Source organism: Pelodiscus sinensis, chromosome 1, assembly GCF_049634645.1.
Source record: "Pelodiscus sinensis isolate JC-2024 chromosome 1, ASM4963464v1, whole genome shotgun sequence".
In the NCBI taxonomy this organism is placed as follows: domain Eukaryota; kingdom Metazoa; phylum Chordata; order Testudines; family Trionychidae; genus Pelodiscus; species Pelodiscus sinensis.
Genome location: NC_134711.1, coordinates 102,073,885 through 102,095,961, shown reverse-complemented (window position 1 = coordinate 102,095,961; position 22,077 = coordinate 102,073,885). Strand labels below are relative to the sequence as shown.

The 22,077-nt window shown below is 47.3% G+C and overlaps 1 protein-coding gene across 2 annotated transcripts; it reads right to left on the bottom strand.

Annotated features, from left to right (window-relative positions):
* Window positions 1-43: 43 nt before the first annotated feature.
* Window positions 44-14,208, bottom strand: ADCK2 (aarF domain containing kinase 2). Of its 2 annotated transcripts, none has more exons than XM_006133382.4 (8): window positions 12,522-14,206; window positions 10,998-11,144; window positions 9,240-9,368; window positions 7,998-8,093; window positions 6,873-7,124; window positions 4,377-4,505; window positions 3,668-3,721; window positions 44-2,471 (listed from the first exon to the last, which is right to left on the bottom strand). In XM_006133382.4, exons 1-8 carry the CDS (start codon window positions 13,491-13,493, stop codon window positions 2,328-2,330), a joined length of 1,923 nt encoding a protein of 640 aa, XP_006133444.2. In that variant the 5' UTR covers window positions 13,494-14,206; the 3' UTR covers window positions 44-2,327. The 2 variants fall into 2 exon arrangements, with proteins under 2 accessions (XP_006133444.2, XP_006133445.2); XM_006133383.3 differs by lacking the exon at window positions 44-2,471 and adding an exon at window positions 2,510-2,791 and having other exon boundaries at window positions 12,522-14,208.
* Between the last annotated feature and the right edge of the window lie 7,869 nt (window positions 14,209-22,077).

Here is a 22,077-nt window from a genome sequence, read left to right as displayed (position 1 = left end):
GACTGAAGCGCAAAGGAAAATCTGTGATATCAGAAATAAGTGGTGGTGAGAAAAAACCAAGAAGATTAAGGTTTACACTGATAAACATGACATGAGCTTTTTTCAAGCAGCATGTACAATTTATTGTCTATACTTCCATAGATCTGCAGTGCTCCAAGCCATAGGTCAGTGCATTTTAAGGACAGCAACACCATCAAAACCAGATAGAAGGAATATTTTGAGTTACTCCTGAACCACGAGTCAACTTTCTCTGATGCCACTATCGAAACTATACCTCAATAACATGAAAGAGCATCTCTTGCTGACCCTCCCTCACCACCACTATGCTTGAAGAAGTAACATGGACTGTTATGCAAACCAAGAAAAACAAAGCAGCAGAGCCAGATGGCATTCCAGCTGAAGCCTACAAGTTCAGAGGTAAAGAACTAGTAAGGAAGCTCCACAAAAGTTTCCTTCGTAGCTGGTATAATGAGAAAATTCCAGAAGACCTGAGAAATTTTAACATTGTTACAATCTTTAAGAAAATAGATAAATCGGAAACTATTAAGGAGAAGCTCTATGGAAGATGCAGGCTTAATTTTGCCACCCTCCAATTTTTTATTTTTTATTTTTTTTGAGGTCTTACAACTTCTGCATGGTCTGATGACTGTCACAGTTCTCTATAATGGTCTTGAGATGGAACCTTTCATCATCAAAACTGGGGTTAAGCAAGGCTGTATTATTGTTCCAACCTTGTTCTCCATCTATTTAGCAGTCATTTTGGTCCTTGTTAAAGATCACCTTCCCAGTGAAGTTGACATTCAATAAAGAATGGATGGTCAGCTGTTTAATCTTTGTCATCTCCATTCAAAGTCTAAAATGTCTTCAGTGCATCCACTACTGATCTTCAAAATGCTGATGACTATGTCATCCTCACATACATTGAGAATGACCTTCGGGGCATACTAGATTTCCTTGCACAAGCTTACCAAAACATAGAAATCTCACTCAATATTGACAAGACTAAAGTGCTTGATCAAGCTGCTTCAGGTCTTACACGTGATCCTCCAAAATCCACATCAGGGGTCAAATTTGGAGACAGCTGAACACTTGCTACCTTAGTAGCCAACTTTCTAAAAACACAAAAATCAACAATGAGATCCAACACAGGATCCAATGTGCAAGTGCTTCTTCTGAGAAATTGCTCCGATGTGTTTTCATGACTGTGACCTACAGCAGGACACCAAGATCCAGGTCTATACAATAATTTTTGTTTCCACACTCTTTTATGGATGTGAGACTGAAACCTTTTGACAGCACCTCAAAAGTATGGAGAGATACCACCAATGATGCCACCAGAAGATCCTTTGTGTCAAATGGCAAGATCAATGCATTAACACCAGCATCCTCACTGAAGCCAATGTCACCAGCATTGAAGCTATGATGATCATGCATCAACTTATCTGGATTGGACATTGTGTGCCGATGCCAGACTTTCACCCCCCAGAACAAGTCCTCTACTCTCAGCTCAACCATGGTTCAGGTCTAGACAGCAGATGGATGGCTCAGTCCCTCTTAGGTTGTGGAAGGGAGAAGCTGTGGTGACAGAGGCAGGCTCTGGAGAGGAGACTTACCAGCCAGCAGCCCGACCAACCTGCCTGCCTGCAGAGCTAAATGCTTGCAGAGCTTAAAACATTTCTCAGCCAGCCTGCCTGCCCTGCACCATGTGCTTGTGTGAATAAATGAGCGGGAGGGAAGGGGGGCATGGTGCTTCATATGCTGCCTGTTATTCAAATAGGCAGTACCCATTGGCCAGTTTCTGGCCAATGGGATTGTGCTGGGGGCAGGGGCAGCGCCTGAAGCCTTACCCCTTCTCCTCCAGGATCAGTTTTGAAACAACCACTTTTCTGAGTGGTCTGTAGGGCAAGCAGGGAAGCCTGCCTGGGGCTCCCCGTTGTGTCCGTGGGCCGGATCCAGTGGCTTGATGGGCCGAATTGAACCCACAGGCCGCATTTTGCCCAGGCCTGAACTAATCAATAAGAAGGCGACAGATTAGCTCCAATACTTGTTACTCAAACTTTGATATAAAATAAAGGGCTTTATTGTTGTAGAAGAGCATAGGCAGGACAGGGGACCATGAGGACATCTGGAAAGGCCTTTGGGCACCTGGATGCTCTGTACGTGGTGATGGCTGAAACCCTGTATAATGGGGAATAATCCACAACTTCTCATGAGAGGGGAGAAATGAGAGTCTGGCCCCAGCTCCAGGTTGTTTTCTCATTGGCTGCCAAGGAGCACAGTCCTTGCCAAAGAACCCAGCAATGCAAGACAAACTTCAGTGGCTGCTGCTATGGTAGGAGAGAAGCGGCAGTTCTGATGAGAAGTGGTTTAGCTGCCTCCAAGATATCCAGTTCGGGGTCCAGTGAACGGGCAAGCCCTTCCAAAACCATGATGGCAAAGACTACTGAGGCAAAGTTACTCTCCAGCTTCACCTGAAAGACACAAGTGCAGAGGCTGCAATGGACTTGAGGGCCTTTGTGCTTTCCAAACCCCTTTCACTGAAGTGCCAGCCTGCGGTGGGCGAGGGCTGGGAGGACATGCGTGTGCACAGATCGCTTCCTCATTCCCCTTCCATTCCTAAGCAGCCTCGCTACAATTCAGCAGAAGGGAGGAAGGGAAGCTGATCATCACAAAAGAAATTCTGTAAATCAGGCCAGTAGACAGTGCTCTGCACTTCTATGTAGGAGAAGACTTTTCCCTCCCTGGAGGAGGAGGAGCTAGGAGTGAAGTCAGCTCAGTAGTTTCCATGGACCTGCAAGTACACACACGTGAAAAGGGATTGAATTTGTCCCTTCCCCACTGCCATGGATGGAGCCCCATGGAGCACTGCTCCCTAATTCACAGAAGTAGACCCCTAATTCTACATCCAGACTGCCTGCACCATGGCCCCAGCCATGCAAGAGAACTCCTCCACATTCTACTGCCATCTACATCTGCTGAGTCGGGGGAGGGGGGGGAGGGGAGCCTTATTGGGGCTCTGGTCACATTTAATATTAATGGGGGTAGTTTGATGTGGTTTTACATCTGAAAATCTGAAATAAAATAAAGTTTGAGGGGACACTATTCAGGTCAACCACCCCAGCATTTGACCCAGACACTGTTCTGATCTTTCAAAAGTCCATAGGACAGATCCTCAGCTGGCATAACTTGTCATAGCTCAGTTAAACAAAAGTGATTTTTTTCTGCTTTAAAGTAGATGCCAGCAGCTCCTGGGTCCTCGGTAACACCCTCACAAATCAGCACGAAGACCCCAGTGCTCCTACATGAATCTACAATAAGGAAGCAAAACATGCAGGGGAAAAAAAACAATTACTTTTTATTTTCCTTTTAACTGTAAGAAAAAAAAATCGAGATATCAACACCGCCCTTTTAAGGTCTGGTGTCCATTCTTAAATGCAGGCTATCAAGGGCCAGATCCAGAGCCCTCTGAAAGGTGGAAAAATACGGTTTTACAGGCATTGGATCAGGCCCGGGGAGGCACTCTCTTCCAAGCATTGCAGGCATACAGCATGCATGACCCCCCCTCATTGCAAACCTTTGCAACCTCAGTGCTTCCCCCTGCCTGTCTCTCTGATGGCAAATCTGGCACAACTTTTAAGGAGAATGAAATGAACACAGAGAAGCTCACCTTGTGGACCATCAGTAACTTAAAGACACTGGAGAGCAGATTCGCCACTTGAAGCTGGCATGCAAAGATATAAAGAAAAAGTTAATTGTGCTAATCAGAAGACCATGGAAATCGCTGCCTGCAGGAATGGGGTGCATCTGCCAGAGTAAGCAATATGCATATTGTATGACCAGGTAAAGTCTAAGAATATTAAGAGTCAGATTTTATTATTAGAGAGATTGCTCAGAGAACGTTGCTATGCTCTATTGACAGCCTCATCCATCAAGATGATAAATAATGCAGAGGGCATCAGGAGACACTCCATCAATATCTATGGCTCTCTTAAACCTGCCAGTCCAGAAAGGAGGTCTGAGAGCTAAGGAGACACAACAATCAGCCTCTGCTTTGCTCTGCAGCCTCACCACTGGGGCACTACTATTGGTTTAAAAGGGAGTCCCAGTAGGATTTGACCAGAAGGATAGAAGCTCTTCTTGGATTAAAAAAACAACAACACTATTTTGAGTTAGAAGGAAATAAAAGAGGAGCTAGGGGTATTGATGGAGTTTTTGTCCAGCTATGAGAATCAAACATTGGAAAGAACTGGTAGCACGGACAAGGGAGATGGCTGAAATGTCAGTGTGTAGTCTTTCATCTGGGGTCCGTTTAAAAGCATGGATGTATTCAAAAAGAGGGAGTGTCCGGAGCTGGGTACCATATTTAGTCTGCTCACCTTTCCCAGAGCTACAGTGTTCATTCTGGCCTTGGTCACTAGCTCTGCCATTTCAGCTTTGAATCGTTCTATGTCCTGGCACTGGTTAGCCCTGGCATGATGAAGGATCAGCTCTGCCACTCTCTCCCCCTGTGAAACAAGTAGGAAGAGATGTGTCTATAAGAATCCCAGGCCATCGTAACACTGCCAGATCTGTATGTGGCTGCACAATATCTTCACTCTTAGGCTTCCACTGGCATCTGTTGGGATTAAGCTGCTTCCTATATGAGTGTACACTGTCCCTTTTCAACCAGAGGGGGAGATCTCAGGGGCTAGGCTACCTTTGCCAGCACCTCAAGGGCAGACAGAGACAGACAGAAAGAGAGGAAGTGCTTCTTGGAGGAGTTGGTATGTGGGAAAAATCTAACGCTCCTGTTCCTTTAAGGGCCCGGGACTAGGAGCCACCTAGTATTGGCAAGGCAGAATCCCTGCTCTCTCAGCCAATCAGGACAAGTTCTGGAAAGGAGGCTGTATATATTATGCCTCTTCCCTCATAATAGGGGAGACAGTGGTTGCTGGCTAACTGCTCCCATGTCAGGGTGACAAACTATACCCTCGGCCTCCAAAAACTGAGGGAACATTGGGAAAACCCCACTCCAGCGAGGTGCCTGGTGAGAAAGAAACATTTGGTGTGAAGGGTTTTTCAAGTTTTGTTAATTTGAAGGCTTCCAACCCAGGGCAGATGGAAGGAATTTAAAGGGCTAGCTTAGAGAAGATGGTTTGAGGCTGCAGCCCAGAGGGCTGGCCGGCCAACGGAAATAGTGACAGGACATCATGTAAAAGCCATTTATCTGTAGGCCACTAGTTTAAAGCCAGCTTGTGTTTCTAGTGGCCAGAAGTAGTTTCACTTCAGTGGCTGAGTGAGTGTGGTCTTAATACAGTTCCTGACAGATAGCTATTTATTGCAGCCGGCACTAACTGCCACATATGCTGGCAGTCTGAGAAGGGAGACCAAAGATGGAGTGGGCATGAAGATAAAACCACATCCCCCTACACTGTAGCGGACCTTTCAGCTCAAGAATGAGATGAAGCAAATGCATTGTGGAAGCACTGACATGTGAATTGTACTTATGCTGTGGATAAACAGAAGTCTTCTATGGTCATGCAGCAAGCACGATAGGAGCTTAGCTCATAACTGGGGTGCTAGGATAACACAAATAATTATTACTGTCCAGCTCACTAGAAGCACAAAGCGGTGGGAGATTGCCAGTGGCGAATCCTCCTGCATGGAAGAACTCTTAGCTGGATGAAACCATGCTAAGATATCTCATCTGCCTTCCACGCCCCTTGCTCTCCCAAGTCCCTGGTACAAGGAGAAGGAAGGGACATGTTGTGGGCCTTCTGGGAGCAGGCACTGGGGGATGAGGAAGGAGCAGAGCTCCGTGGCTTAATCCTGAAAGACCTTACGCAGGCTGCATGAGCTAGGATTGCCTGCAGGGAGTGAGGCTGAACAGTCCTGAATTGGGGAGCTGTGACTTCCCTCTGACTCCTGAATCAAGCCCAGCGCTCTCCTGGGCTAACTGAACTCATTCATAACAAGAACTCATAGTAACCCCTTACTTGTGCGTGTAATGCAGTTATCAAGGAAGCTGAGAGTGTCTGAGAAGTAATGACCCTCCTTCCCTCTCATAGGAACCCAAAACAGCACTCACATGGGGAATGGCTGCTGACAACTGCGATGACTGAGGAACCCCAGAGATCTCCCTTCTAGTGTTTCCTCTAAGCTGCGAGGCAGCACAGCTTCACAGGTGATTATTCAGCCCCGCCCAGTCAGAGGCTCTGGGCTCCCTCAGAGCTGACTGACTGGGCGGGGCTGATTAATCACCTGTGAAGTTGTGCTGCCACACATCTTAGAGCAGGCATGTCCAAAGTCCGGCCTGCGGGCCAATTGCGGCCCGTGTTCCGGTTTAATACGGCCCCCCAGGTAATTTGTCAATATCTATCTTTTATGGCCCCAACGAATCCATATGTATTGAGATGAATACATTGTAAAATCTCAGTTAATGTCAGTTGGTCTAAATCAGTTATAAATATATTTGGACACAACATGTATACTTGGTGTTATGTTCCTGTTCATATTTTTTGAACTTAAAAGTTGACAGACAACCTTTATTACCAATAATATGTAATGTACTTTACAATGTTCCTGACATATATTTCAGCTTCCTGGATTTTGAAAGGCAGAGTGATTTAACACCTGTTTAGATTTGTCATCCATGTAACGAAATGAAAAGTATGCCGTTTGCAATAAACTTTGCATAAAATAGTTAATTTGCATTTAATTTTAATGGTTCAAAGAATGTCAGGCAAAATGGTCGGCCCTCACGCATGTTCACTTCATCAAATCTGGCCCTCTTTGAAAAAAGTTTGGACACCCCTGTCTTAGAGGGATCACTGCTCCCTTCCCCCAAATTGAAGTCTCCAGGACCATCAGCATCCATGAGAAGCAAGCCTCACCTGTCCCTGGACTACAGCCGCAAAAACTGCCTTGAAGTTCTGAAGGTCAGCTCCCTTCAGTTCTGCCACAATCCCTGTATCCAGGAGCATCAGACGAAGTGGGCAGGAGGAAGGCTGCACCTCCACGATCAATGTGTCACACATGTCCACAATGGCAGTCTGATCCTTGCGGCCAGCATTGAAACTTGTGATACCCTGGACCAAGATGTTCCCAGGGTGCAGATCAGCATGGACAAAATTATCCACAAACACCTGTTGGGGATGATATTTATAATGTGAAAAGGGCAAAGGTAACTGGAGTAAAATCTTCCATGGGGCAAGACATAGTCCAAAACCTGACTAAATGGTAAATGGCATCAATGGGGTGATTTCAGTACTGTCTCCCAGCGCGCTCTCAGCCATAACACAAACCCATACACAATGATACAGTCAGTAGCTTCTGCTTAGGAGTGGCCGGATGCTAAAACAGCAGGAGATGCTGTAGGCGAAAATCAAGGTGCGTTAGCAGAGCCTGCGTGCAGCAAAACAATTATTTATTATAAGTCCAGGATGACTCTGGGGAATCACAGACTGGGAACAGCATTAGTCTCTGAAAATAAGCCATAACGACAGAACTCAGGCTTCTCATTGTCAGTACCCACCATTCAGAATCCAGCACACACTCTGCCACGAATGAGAGCCACTGAACATGACAAGCTGCAAAATCTACACTGGACTAATTTATTGTAACTCAATAGAAAAACGAGGGTAAGCTGCATTGCTCGCAAGGGCAGTCCAGATTTATTTTCTTTGGTCCATGCTTAGTATTATACTTCACCTACCTGTAAACTGATAGCAGCAGGTGCTTTGATAAACAAAACTAGAAGGCTACCTGGTTTTCTTGGGGCTTTTATAAGTTCTTCTGTTGCCTCCACCGAGCAGAGACTTAAAGCACAATGTATGTTTTACATATCCAAAGTGATGTGTAAATATTAATAAATGCAGTTCCAAGAGCAATATTCCTCTGTGTGTGTGTACGCATACACACACACACACACACTCACACTTATTAGGCTAGGTGAATTATTTTAACAAGACCTACCTCCCTCCACAGTACAATTCTAACAGCAAAGCCCAGACTCTTACCATCTTCAGCAGCATGTCGATGCCCATCTTCGCTAATCTCTGCCTGAGCACTGTGGAAACTTCTGCATGCAGGTACTGAGATATGGGCTCACTCTCCTTAAAGACAGAATGGGAGTCAGACATTTCTTCTGGATCCTTATGTCTCACTTCTCCACCACGTGCATTCCAGGGTCATTGTCTCTCTTGTCCTTGGCAGAGCAATGAAGATGCTACAGAGGGGGCCGGGTTAATGCAAGCTGAACTTACTGTGGCTGAAGAAGCCAGAGAGGCAAAGGTTTGGGAGTGGGAAGCAATTGGCTAAGTGGGTGTGAAACAATCCATGAGGAATCTGGGGGGCAAGAGATGCTAAAGAAAATATATAGCTTGAAATGACACAGACTGGAGGTGAAAGAACAGCTTTGGGAGCCGATTCAAATATGGTCCACAATAAAGATGGTTAAAAAAAAACCAACTATATGCCTTTATATGGACCAGAGCAGGTTGGATTCCTGAACTATTCACACAGCTCTAACACAGAAATGAGAACTGGATGGCTACGTCTAGACTGGCATGATTTTCCACAAATGCTTTTAACGGAAAAGTTTTCCATTAAAAGCATTTGTGGAAAAGAGCGTCTAGATTGGCACAGACGCTTTTCCGCAAAAGCACTTTTTGCGGAAAAGCATCCATGCCAATCTAGACGCACTTTTGCGCAAAAAAGATCTGAGCTGTCTACACTGGCCCTTTTGTGCAAAAGCTTTTGCATAAAAGGACTTTTGCCCAAACAGAAGCAGCACAGTATTTCCGCAAGAAGCACTGATTTCTTACATGAGATCATCAGCGTTCTTGCGGAAATTCAAGCAGCCAGTGTAGACAGTTGTTAAGTTTTTCCGCAAAAGCAGCTGCTTTGCAGAAAAACTTGCCAGTCTAGACACAACCCATATGTTTTATGGGCAGAAACATGAGATTGCTAGAGAACAGTGCTGGTTTCCTTTTGGTACCCAGGGTCCTATGCCCTTTTCTACACTGAGTGCAGACAACATCTATCACCCTTATTCCAGGGACGTGATCGTGAAAAAAAGGAAAGAGCGAAGGAAGGACTCAGAGATATTTAAGCCAATAGCGGAGAGATGCTTTCTCCTACCATTCATCTTTCCCTTCTAATGCCACCTCTAGGAAAGAGCTTTTTGTTGAGATTGCGATCAGACACCAAGTGGCAACCTCCAACACCATCACCCTGCTCATGACTCCTGCAGCTCTTACCTCGAAAGTTTCCACCAAGATGTTTCTTGTTACAAAGGGGTGAAGTGGAGTTGGGAACTTCACAAAATCCACATCCAGGAAATTTTTCTGGAAGCGCTCCAGGTTTCTGGCTTCATAGCGTAGGTCAAGCTAAAAGAGAGATGAAGAGAAAATGGAGACTGTGTGGTGCGGGGGATGCGGGGGGGGGGGGGGGAGGGAGAATGCAGAACTAGGAAAATAGGAAGCTTGGAAGGTCCTGCATGAGCTATCATCTCACTGCCTGACACTCAATCCCAATTAAGCTCAGCCAACTCCATCAGAAAACTAGTTAAAAAGCAAGAAACTCAATGGGAAAAAAAGTGGTTTTTAGCTAAGTTTTCCTAGTGGAAACATCACAGGATGAAGCACTCCAGGAGTAAGACATATTAGAACTACTTCAATTAGATAGAAAAGTGACAAATGTGACTATTTATTACCTGTATTACAGTAGTGCCCCAAGGACACCACCGAGATGGGGACCAATTGCGCTAAGTGCTGTACATAACGTAAGAGATTTCTTGCCCTAAAGACTTTACAATCCAACTACACATGGCAATTGATGACAGAAGGGAAGTGTTATCCTCATGTTATAGACCTGCGGTGGGAAACCTAAGGATCCGGCCCCCAAGGCTCAGGGCTCCCCCTAAGCATCAGGGAGCCCATGCTGGCACTCCAGCTCCCTGCAGTGCCCCATGGAGCTAGAGCACACAAAATCTACTACCCTTGGCCCACCTAGGTTCTGGTGTGCAAAGGGAAAGTGGGGAGTGTCTTTCTCCTAAATTGGGCACCACAGCAGGGAGGGGCTTCTATTTTTATTTTTATTTTTTGGCTTCTCACTTGTGTGCAACCCTCGACTCATATTTCTATGGATCAGCGGCCCCCAACCCAAAAAAGCTTCCTCACCTGTTATAGACAGAGAACGGAGGCAGGAAGAAATTAGAAGTGTCTTGTCCTAGGTCACCAAAGCAATCTGCAGCAGAGTCAGGAACTGAATCAGGATTCCTGAGTTCCAATCCAGTGCTTTAAGCACAAGACCATGCTTCCTCTCTAAGGCCAGATCTACACTAAAAGGGATCATCAAATCAAAATATGCAACTCCAGCTACATTAATTATGCAGATGGAGTTGACTGTATCTTGTTTTGATTTTCCCTGCTGTCCCCACAGCAGGAAACCGACGGGAGCAAATACTCCCATCAGCTTCCCTCACTCCTTGCAGAAACAGAAATACCAGCTGTCGGCGGTGGTACCCTCGGAGTTCAATTTAGTGGGTCTTAACTAGACTTGCTAAATTGAACTCTGGAAGATCAATTGCAGCAGTGTTAATATTCCATTTAGTGAAGACATGACCAAGTCACACTCCTTTATATCCCCCAAATGTATTTCTTAGGCAGTTTGATGATGGAAGTGGGCCCCTCCATAATTTGGGAATGACAACCATCCTGTGCATATTATCATTTCTCTAAAGAGAAATGAAAGGAAATCAGACCAGGTCTATCAGATACGGATCTTGTCCTGACTCTTGTACACTCAACCGAAGGCCCAGCTGCCTGACCAAGGAGGCACTAAAAACGCCAAGCTGGAGACATCCCTGGTGTCACTATTGTACACTAGAATGCAGTGATGCTGCCCAAGATACCAGATTCTCATTGTAATTTCTGGTAAAAATTGGTAGATGGATGGATGACAAAGGAAGGAAGCAACCATACTTCAGGATATGAGGACCATGGAATTATGCCCACCTGTTGAGTCATGAGCTTCTCAAACTCCTCCACTATTTCAGTCATGCTGAGCCACTTGAACCCTGGGAAAAGCCCAATGATCTTGCTGCCCATCTTCATCAGAAGCAGATCTATCTGGACCTGGTGGACTAGTCCAGGATGCAGGACCTAAGAGAAAAACACCTGTAGGCAGATCATCTCCCATGGACATAACACCAATACTGATCAGCCTGTCTATTCAGTTTAGAAAGCAACAATGATAGCTCCTGAATATTCACACTCCAGACTACACTGGAAATACCCTTTAAGCCTGCATTTCTCAAACTGGGGTCTGCAGATCTCTGGGGGTCCGTGAGTCATGTCTGGGACTGCCAGCCCCATTGATCAATTCCTCCCCCTCCCTTTCAGTGCCTCCTACATGTCCTGGAACAGTTGTTCAGCAGTGTGCAGGATGCGCTAGCGGGGAGGGGGAGGAGTGGGAATGGGGAGAGAGTGCTCTGAGAAAGAAGTAGGAAAGAGGAGGGGCAGGGACGGAGCTGGGGGAAGAAAGAGGTGGGCCAGAAGTGGAGCTTTCTAGCTGTTCAGATTTAATGGAAATAGAAATAAAAAATAATTCTGTACCGAGACATATTTATGTATCTCTTTCTAATAAATATTGTACCACTAACACTATTTATTTCATTATAATGAAATAAATAGATAGTGTTAGTGTACAATAGTTTATAAATAAAAAAAAATAATAATATTGAGCTTTTCATTAACATGTATTTCTTTTTCAAATGTAAACAAACAGTATGCTTGGGGGTCTACAAAAAATGTAATTCAAAATGGGGGTTCTCAGGTTGCTAATGTTTAGCATTGCTTTAGACTAAAAAGGGGCTATTAGTAGCTCTGACAACAATGCACGTTTTTCATGGACCTAGGCTTCAAACTGTGATTAAAAGAAGTCTTTATAATACTCTTTAAACTGCTCTGATTTATGCAGTTTAGAGCCTACCGTGTCTCCAAAACTAATGTACAGCTGCTTTCCCCATCCTCCTTTCATGTGCAACATACTATCTATTGGTGTGTGTGTGTGTGTGTGCATGTGTGTGTGGCGGGGGGCTGAATAGAGTATTTATTTCAGGGTGAACAAGAAGCAGAGAAGGGCTGGACACTGTATGAAGACCAAAAGCGAAGTCTAGCACAATGTACAATTTTAAAATCAAATGAGCCTTAGTGGTCATGTCTAGTGCGCATATGGCTTTCCACATGGCTTTACTGGAGTGTCTGTATTTTGGAGAAACCCTCCCAGTCATGCAACAGTAAGGGCTGTTGAGGATCAGGTTTCAGGCACTTTAGCAGTGTTTTGTGGCAAGCAGTACCACAGGTTGGAACTGAAGACTACTGGAAAAACTGCACAGGCAGAAAGATTAAGCAGCACCTATCATGCACTACAATTAGCCCCAGCCACATCTATTAATTTTTCATGAGAACTAAACTCTCCATCAGATTAATTCAGCAATCTCTAATTCCAGTCATCATCCAACAATATATATTACTTACTTTAATGGCGACCGGAATAAGATGGTCCATCTCATCTAAATTGTCAACAGATGAGGTCTTTGTAGTTAGCTGAGATCCAGACATTTGCTCCTCAGAGAGAGCATTTCTATGAATACCTTCATCCAAGCGTTCTTCCTGAAGTGACTGGTCTGCACTGCTTTCTTCCAACGTCTCTCCAGCCTTCCTTTTCCAGGGCCACCTGAAGAGGCCCCTAAGACCAGACACCTCCCAGGCTGCAAAAGCAGATTCTGTTTCAGAGTTCTTCACTAGTTCCTCAAACCGGGGGTCATCAATAGTAGTGGCATCGGCATAAGCTTTATAGACCTGGGCAACACAGCCCGAGCCAATGGGTTCCTTGCTTTTAAACTTGAGGACTCTCTTCCAGTCTTCCCCAAATGTTTTCTTCAGGAAATATTTGGTGTAACCCCAGGGATGAGGGGTCACCTTGACATGAAGCTTGGAAAACTTGATGCAGAACTCTTCAGAGAAGAGATCTCTCCTGGTACATGCCCACTGGCCCAGTTTGATATAAGTGGGGCCTGAGGACTCTGTGGCTTTGAGCAGAAGATGGAGCCAGAGGGCTGAAAAAGTTGAAGACAGATAGGTCACAGGATAAAGCAGAAGCAAGGGGCCAAACTTCAACCAGAGAACACAAGCCCGGAGTCCTAGGCGAAGGGCAAAGCCAAGACGCCAGAAAAATCCAGCTAAAGGTTGTTTGTCTTTGGCAGGTTCCGGGAATGAAGATACACTTCGATTTGATACTTCCTGGCATCTCACAACAGAAACCTCTGTGATCCCCCAACACACTAAGATGGTCTTAGCCAACGCTTGAGTTTTGATCAAGCTATGTTTATTGCTAGATGGGGAAATGACAGATTTATTACCCCATCTTATCCAAACCAGGTTTTTCTTTATATTGAAGGACCTTAAATTGAAAAGGTAAATCCTAGAAGTGCAGCCCCATGCAATCATAGTCCTGGAAGTTTAAAAAAAAAAGGCAGATAAAGTTGTATATCTATCTATTGGTGAGTAGGGCAGCCCAGACAGATAACAACAGCAACCAAATCAAACATTTGTCATTTGTTGTTTTGGTTCAATGTTGGCAAAAATCTGGAGAACAAAGAAAACGAGATGACGCTCAAAAGCTGGATTTACAAGATTCGGTTTTGTTCTAGTGTGTAAAGAAAAAAAAATCCCCACATTATCTATGCCCTTCAGCACCAGAATCTGCTGTTATGGAATGAGAGGCTTGGGTTGGGGCTGACTTGCTCCCCTCCACCGGTGAGTGACTATGGACTCGCGGGAGCCCGAGGGGAGACAACAATCTCCGTTCTTACATTCGTGCGCAACCTCCTCCCAGGCAAGAGCTGGCAGCAGAGGGCCACAGCCTGGCTCTCCTAGAGGCGAGGCTCTGCATTCCCTTCACAGCCAAACCGCTGGCCGCTTCACCTCCATGCATCTCGCTCCTTGCCCCGGCGCCGCTGCCTCCCAGGAGCCAGTTTCATTCACGCGCAGCCTCCCTGCCGCGAGCAGCAAGCTCAGCTGCGGATCCGAGCCCCCGCTGCGGGCCGACCTGTCACGTTCCCGCTCCGCAGAACGCGGGGGGAGCGAAAATGATACACAACGTTCCAACGAGCCCACGGACTTCCGTGGCTCGAGATGGCCCCGCCCCTTAAAGGGACAGCGATTGCGGGCGCTGCTTTGTTACGCGCAGGGGAAGGACCGTCCCTGCTGTACGTGATGGGGCTGGCGGAGATCGCTCTTACAGCTGCCGGCATGCACAACTGGTGTTTCGCTTCCAGCTGGCCCCGTGGTCCTTTCGCCAGCCTGTGGGATCCCTCGTTTTGTCGCGGGCAGTGCAGCCTGTGTATTCAGCACAGTTATTCATTTAGGACAGAGGCTGTTTAGACAAACGTTGGGCCGTGCCTGTGTGTCTATGGCACTCTTACTAATGCTATTGTTGTTTATTATTGGGCTGCTTTTTTTTCAAGTTATAATGATTACAGGTGTTTAAGCTCCTATATCTTGGTACTAACTTTCCTGGCCAAATCTCTTAAACCTATGGGCTACGTCTACACTGGCCCCTTTTCCGGAAGGGGCATGTAAATTTCACCAGTCGTCGTAGGGAAATCCGCGGGGGATTTAAATATCCCCCGCGGCATTTAAATAAAAATGTCCGCCGCTTTTTTCCGGCTTTTAAAAAAGCCGGAAAAGAGCGTCTACACTGGCCCCGATCCTCCGGAAAAAGTGCCCTTTGAAGTAGGAATAAGACCCTCCGGAAAAGGGCACTTTTTCCGGAGGATTGGGGCCGCTCTTTTCCGGCTTTTTTAAAAGCTGGAAAAAAGCGGTGGACATTTTTATTTAAATGCCGCGGGGGATATTTAAATCCCCCGCGGATTTCCCTACGACGACTGGTGAAATTTACATGCCCCTTCCGGAAAAGGGGCCAGTGTAGACGTAGCCATGTAGTGTACAATGGAGTAAATACCTGAAGTCATTACAATGTAGATCTTGGAGCCTCTGACAGGTGATCCTGACTGGTTTGGCCAAGAGAGGCGATCAAGTGCTGGCACTTCAGCTGCCCCTCCCCACACTGCTGTGCACCTCCTGCCCTTTGCCTTGGAGCTGTCTCCCCCCACCCCAGGAGCTCCTTCTTGCTGTGCAGGGCAGGGGAAGGAGAAGAGGGGCGCTGATGTCAAGATGTCCCCTCTCTTTCCCTGTATCTTATCTCCACAGAGCAGAGTGGGGGGCACAGCAGGACTTGGGATGGAGCTTGCTGGCCCTGGGAGTGGTGCAGGGCCAGGGCAGGGGTAAGCCTGCCTTAGCGCTACTGCACCACTTACTGAGGTAAGCAGTGCCCAGCTGGTGCCCTAGTCCCAAGCACCCTAAACCCCTGCCCTAGTCCCGAGCACCTTTGCATCCAAACACTGTCCTAGAGCCTAGAACCCCCTCTGCCACCTCAACTGCCTGCCCCAAGCTCAGCTCAGAGCCCCTCTCACACTCCAGATCCTTTAATCCAAGACCACAGCCTGAACCCTAACCCTCTGCCCCAGCCTGATGAAAGAGAGGGAGGATGGGAGAGGGACGGTGGAAGAGTGAGCAGGGGTGGGGCCTCGGAGAAGGGGCACAAAGGAGGTGGGGCAGAGGTATTTGGGTTTGAGGTAGATCTTGGATTGCCCTTAAATTCAAAAAGTGATCTCATGCTTTAAAAGGTTGGAGACCACTGCTCTAATTGGTCACTATCCTGGATAGTCCCTGCACTCACAGGAGTTCTGCTTCCTGGTAAATGGCATTTTCCATCTCTTCTGGATTTTGGCAGCTAGAGCTGTTGATGGGAGGAAATTAGTCCTTTTCAGCTGCGTATAGTTTGAGACATAGAGGCATCTCATCTGTCAGAGAAAGACTGTTTTGCAGGGTGGGGAGAACTATTCTGGCTTTTCCTAACACTTCCTTCTAGTAGCAGAAAATGTTATTTTAAGTTTTTTTGTTTTAATTGTTTTAATTTAATTTTTGTTTAATTGTAACTTCTGTGTTAGTCATTTTATTCATTCTTTAATTGTGTTTTGACTTGTGGCAGGATGTTTCTCTTGTTTGTTTTCATCTTGTTACTAGCGTGGGAACTAAGTATAAGCACAATACCTCCTTTTGGTTGAGGGAGAAACTCTACATTTGAACTAGGCAAATGATAGATTTTGTAGTTCATTGGCAATTTTGAAAATGTAGGGTAAGTTCCTCAACCCAATTTTTTCTATTTTCACTGAAAAGAAAAACATTTTGTTGAAAAAAAATATATATTTGTATCTTAATTTTAAAACATTTTTATTTTTAAAAAGCAAAACTAAAGACCATTTTGAAATCATTTCCAACAAAATATTTTTAAAATCTCAAAACCAAATTTAAATTTTAAAAACACATTCTCAACAAAATTCAGCAAAATCAACTTGAATTTGTGAAACCTTGTCAAAACATTTTTTACTGAAAAAAGTTTCATTTACTTCTACTTTACATTAATTTATTATTTGCTGTGCCCAAGTATAAAAGAGCTGGTTAGTCAAGGTTTATGGCAAGGAAAGACACAGTCTTTTTGACCAATAAACCAGGAATTGATAACATGCCTCTAGCTTTCTAATACTAGGGGATATAGTGAGAGATCTTTGTTGTTAGTGATAGACAGGAGCTGTGTCCAGGGTGTTTATTCCTTTTAAAAGGCAAGTTATTGTATTGTGTTGCTATAGTTCTGATCACAACATCTCAAGAGTTTTTCATATGGGCAGAAAAGCTAAAATTATCTAGTTTTTATTACAACAAATAATTACTACCCTCCTAAAGAAGCTAACCCTCTGCCCCAGCCACTCATCTAATAAATATTGAAGCAATTACAGGCACACTGTGATTATTAATTAGTTAATTCTACTCTGAAAATGCTGAAAGAGAGGGAGATAACTGGAAAAGCCTAGGAGCTGTGGATGGATGTGGAAGTTAGTTGATCAAAGTGACAAGACAGGCTTTACCTAAGTGTGTGGTGGTGGTGCCTGCAGCAGGGGGGTGCTCTGCACCGCTGAGGGTGTCTGCTCTGGGCAAATTGCTCAAACTCAGGGCTCCTTATAGCCCCAGACTGGAGACCTTCTCAAATAGGCCACAAACCGGTCACACCGAACGCTTCAGCTGCCAATCTGGCCAGCCAGAAGCCTCTTGAGCAAAATCCCTCTGACATCCCAGCTCTTCCTGTGCCCCAATCAGCCCCGGGCCTAACACATAGGTGAGGGGTTATAGAACCCAACCTCACCTACCCCGAACAGGTTCTTCCGGTCTCAAGAAACCAGCCACAGTTTCCAGGTCAATTTACAGTCAGGATCTTACCCAGAAGACCACGCTGAACCAATCCTTTAGAATCTACAATCTAAAGGTGAATTACTAAAGGAAAGAAAAGCATGAGAGTAAGGTTGTTAAAGAAAATACATTACATGCATTGAATCATCCAGTTCTCAATACAGGCTCTTAGCAGAGATGTTATAAATTGCTATCTTAAAAGTCTCTGGTGTAATTCCTATGTCAGGATGGATCCACAATTCTTTCTGGCTCGTTGTTCCCTGCAAGTCTGCATCAGGGATCAGGAGCTAAAGTGAAGACCAGATGGAGGGTGCCACATGGCACTTATATACCTCCCTTGGCATCTTCCTGGCCAGAGCAGGTCACTGCAGGTCACATGGTCCAGTGACCTATCCTTGTGTCCCAAGTCAGCAACCATTATTCTGGCTGGCTTGCAGGTATCCTGACATTCCTCAGGTGTGTCTCTGACACATAGAGATCTATTGTCCCTGGAGCCTTGCTAATTAGCATAGCCACTAGCTGAACATTCTTTGCCCATTGCTCTGCTGCAGACAGAGAACCTTCCAGCGTCAACACAGAGTACATAATTATAACTCCACATACAGACATTATACAAGTACATGAATAGCATATACAGAATCAGTAGAACATAAGATTTCATGTGATACCTCAGATGACCCCCTTTGTACAGACTTTTGGGGCAGACACCCCCCATGGGTGCAACAGTGATCTCTAGAATCCAATAACGTGACAATGTAACAAGTGTGTAGGAGGAGTATTTGCTTTGTTTCAGTTAAGAAGAGGGATATTCAGCTAAAATCGGCTTCCATACCTAATGACTGGAAGGTAGCCAACGTGACACCAATATTTAAAAAGGGCTGTAGAGGCAATCCTGGCAATTACAGACGGGTAAGTCTAACTTCAGTACCGGGCAAATTAGTCGAAACAATAGTAAAGAATAAAATTGTGAAGCATGTAGAAGAACATAATTTGTTGGACAAAAGTCAACATGGTTTCTGTAAAGGGAAATCCTGTCTTACTAATCTGTTAGAGTTCTTTGAAGGGGTTAACAAACATGCAGACAAGGGGGATCCAGTAGATATAGTATACTTAGATTTTCAGAAAGCCTTTGACAAGGTCCCTCACCAAAGGCTCTTGTGTAAATTACATGGCCATGGGATAAGAGGGAAGCTCCTTTCTTGGATTGAGAACTGGTTAAAAGACAGGAAACAAAGGGTAGGAATAAATGGTAAATTTTCAGATTGGAGAGGGGTAACTAGTGGTGTACCCCAAAGGTCAGTCCTGGGACCGATCCTTTTCAACTTATTCATAAATGATCTGGAAAAAGGGGTAAGCAGTGAGGTAGTAAAGTTTGCGGATGATACCAAACTGTTTAGGATAGTCAAGACTGAAGCAGACTGTGAGGGACTCCAAAAAGATCTCACCAAACTGAGTGATTGGGCAACAAAATGGCAAATGAAATTTAATGTGGATAAGTGTAAAGTAATGCACATCGGGAAAAATAACCCCAACTATACGTACAGTATGATGGGGGCTAATTTGGCTACGACAAATCAGGAAAGAGATCTTGGAATTATCGTGGACAGTTCAGAAAAGGGCAACTAAATGATTAGGGGTTTGGAACGGGTCCCATATGAGGAGAGGTTAAAGCGACTGGGACTTTTCAGTTTAGAAAAGAGGAGACTGAGGGGGGATATGATAGAGGTAGATAAAATCATGAGTGGTGTGGAGAGGGCCGATAAAGAAGAGTTATTTATTAGTTCCCTAAATAGAAGAACTAGAGGACACCAAATGAAATTAATGGGGAGCAGGTTTAAAACTAATAAAGTTCTTCACACAGCGTGTAGTCAACCTGTGGAACTTCTTGCCAGAGGAGGCTGTGAAGGCTAGGACTATAACAGAGTTTAAAGAGAAGCTAGATAATTTCATGGAGGTTAGGTCCATAAAAGGCTATTAGCCAGGGGATAAAATGATGGTCCTGCAGGCTCTCGTGGACCACTGTGGCCAGTGTACGGACATCAGTGTCAGGCGGTCGAGGAAGGCGTATGACACCTGCATCTTCAGCCTGTACCAGGAGATGCACACCAGCACTTTTTCCCCTGACTGCACCATCAGGGTCAGGGATGTGGACATGTCGATGTGCATTGTAGGGGATGCAGCCTACCCTCTGCTCCCTTGGCTGAGGAAGCCCTACACCGGACAACTTAACCAAAGCAAGGGCCACTTCAATGGCAGGCTCAGCAGGACCCGCATTATTGTAGAGAGTGCCTTTGGTCCTCTGAAAGGGAGTTTCCTCAGCAATTAGAATATCCCTCAAGTGGTGGCTGTGTCCTCCACAACCTTTGTAAACATAAGGGAGAGAGGTTCCTGCCACGGTGGGGGGCAGAGGCCAAGCGTCTTGCCAGGGCCGTCGGGCAGCTACATACGGCTGCCATCTGGCAGGCCAGGCCAATCAGGGGGTTGTGTGCATCTGGGAGGCCCTGAGGGAGAGTTTCAGCCAGGGCCAGCTGTGAGACTCTCCCTAGGGCCTCCCCACAAGGGGCCTTTGCAATGCCCCTCTGTGCCTTTTCTCCTATACCCCTCCCTTCCCCTGCCCTGCCTTCCTCTCCCCTGCAGACACAATAAATCCTACTTTTTGTTTTAAAATAATTAACTGGTTTTGTTTAATTGGGGTAAATGCAACTGGGGAGGGAACCTGGGAAGAGGGAGGGAGGGAAGTGGAAGGCAAAGGAGGAGGCGGGAGGAGAGGCTCAGGGATGGGGCTTGGACTGGCGCCTGCCTTTGTGCAGGCGCCTCTGCGGCCATAGGGGTGCTGAAAGAGAAGGCCGGGGCCCAGGAGTAGGAGCAGCCACAAGGTGGCCATGGGCGAGGGTGAAAGCTGCACACATGGTCCGGCCCTGCTGAAACAGCTCCTGCCAGGTGTATCGACGTAGCTCCAGCTCTGCCTCCAGTCCTGCCAGTCCATGGAGCGCTGCAGGGCACACAGGCAGGCGATGTGCTCTCACTGCAGGTCATCCTGGGCTCGCCCGCAGATCACGTGGCGTCAGGAGGCTGGTGCGGGAAATGTGGCCCGCGGCCAGGGCCGACCTAAGCCATTTTGGCGCCCCGGGCGCGCGGCGCCGCCCCTGGGTGCATGGTGCATGCGCGGGCTCGCCCCCCCAGGGAGCGCGGGCCCACCCCCGGGGCGCACAGCACATCCGCAGGCCAGCTACAGCCGCTGGTGTGCGTGCTGGGCCGTGCAGGCCCTGTGGCTGTGGGGGGAAAGGCAATACTGGCCCGCGCCGCGGGGCCAGCACTGCAGGAGCCGGGCACATGGTGCCTGATGGCAGCTATAAGGGACGCCACACGCCCCTTACTGCTGCCATCAGGTGCCCCCCATCGGTTGGCGCCCTGGGCAGCTGCCCTGCTCGCCCATCCCTCAGTCCGGCCCTGCCCGCGCCCCACTCGCAGCTGGTCTGGCTGTGGAGAGCAAAGAGAAGAGCAGTCATCCCAGGGGATGCTGTGCTTGAATCCGCTCCCTCATCTCTGTGCCGACACTGAAAGGTCTCGGGTCAGATGAAGGGGATGTGCTTCCAGCAAGGCCACCTGAGGCCTGGACAGTGGGCCCTTTCCTGCAGGGACACAGATATCCCAGCGGGGAGCCTCATTACCCCCACATCCTGGGCACAAGCAGGCATGGGAACGTGCTGGCCAGGTCAGGAGCCTGTGGCCAGGGGATGGAGGATGGGTCAGGTTGGCTTGGCTTCCCTCCGTGCCATGCACACACCAGCTCCGGCAGTGGCGGCGTCCCACACAGAGGACTTGTATCCCTGCCCTCTGGAGGAGGGGGGCAGGGTGTTGGGGCAGAAGTGTGAGTGACATGTGCCACTTGCTGGGGTGGGAACACCTGGGGTCCCCTTCACTTCCTTCCCTTCCCAGCAGGCTCTCCTGGCAGGGGCTCAGTGTCCTCCGCCTCACTGCGCTGTCTCCGGGAGCAGATGCGAGAGAGAGAGAGAGAGAGAGAGTGTGTGTGTGTGTCCATGTTCCCAGCCTCCTTACAGTGGTGGCTTGTGATGGAAGGGTGTCCCACCCCGGTGTTAAGAGTAAGGCAGGCCTCTCCAGGCACCCTGTGAGCAAGAGCACAAGGGTCCTCTGGTGCAGCCTCTTGGGGGGTTGTGCCTCGGACTGGTGCTCCACATGCACTGGCTGCTGTGTGGTCCCCAGGCCGAGAAGGCTGAGCAAGGAGTGTGCAGCAGCCCCTCGCTGCCTGCCACCCCCACCTGTGTGAGTCTAGAGAATGTAACAGCACTCACCTGATGGGCCTTCCCCGGCTTCGGCCAAAGCTTGGGAGACATCCTGGGTGAGAGATACTGGCACCAGGGCGAGCATGACCTCCTGGCTGGCAGGCATCGAGATGGTGCTGGCCTCGTCCGGTTCCTCTTCCTCCTCTTCTTCTGCACTGGCTCTGCCCCCCAGGAGAGCGACAACGGGCATCTCCAGCCCAGAGTTCACAATGGGGGGAAGGGACTGACACCCCGCCCCCGAATGCGGTGGAGCTAGTCATGATAAGGGCAGGTCTGTGGGGCTGCGCCCGAGCGGGAGCTGTGCTCTCTGGCCTTAGCATAGACCTGCCTGAGCAAATTAGTCTTCATGGGCACCTGCTCCTAGGTGCGTATGTGGCCCTTGTGGCCCAGGCTGTCCACCATCCAGCCATAGACATCCACAT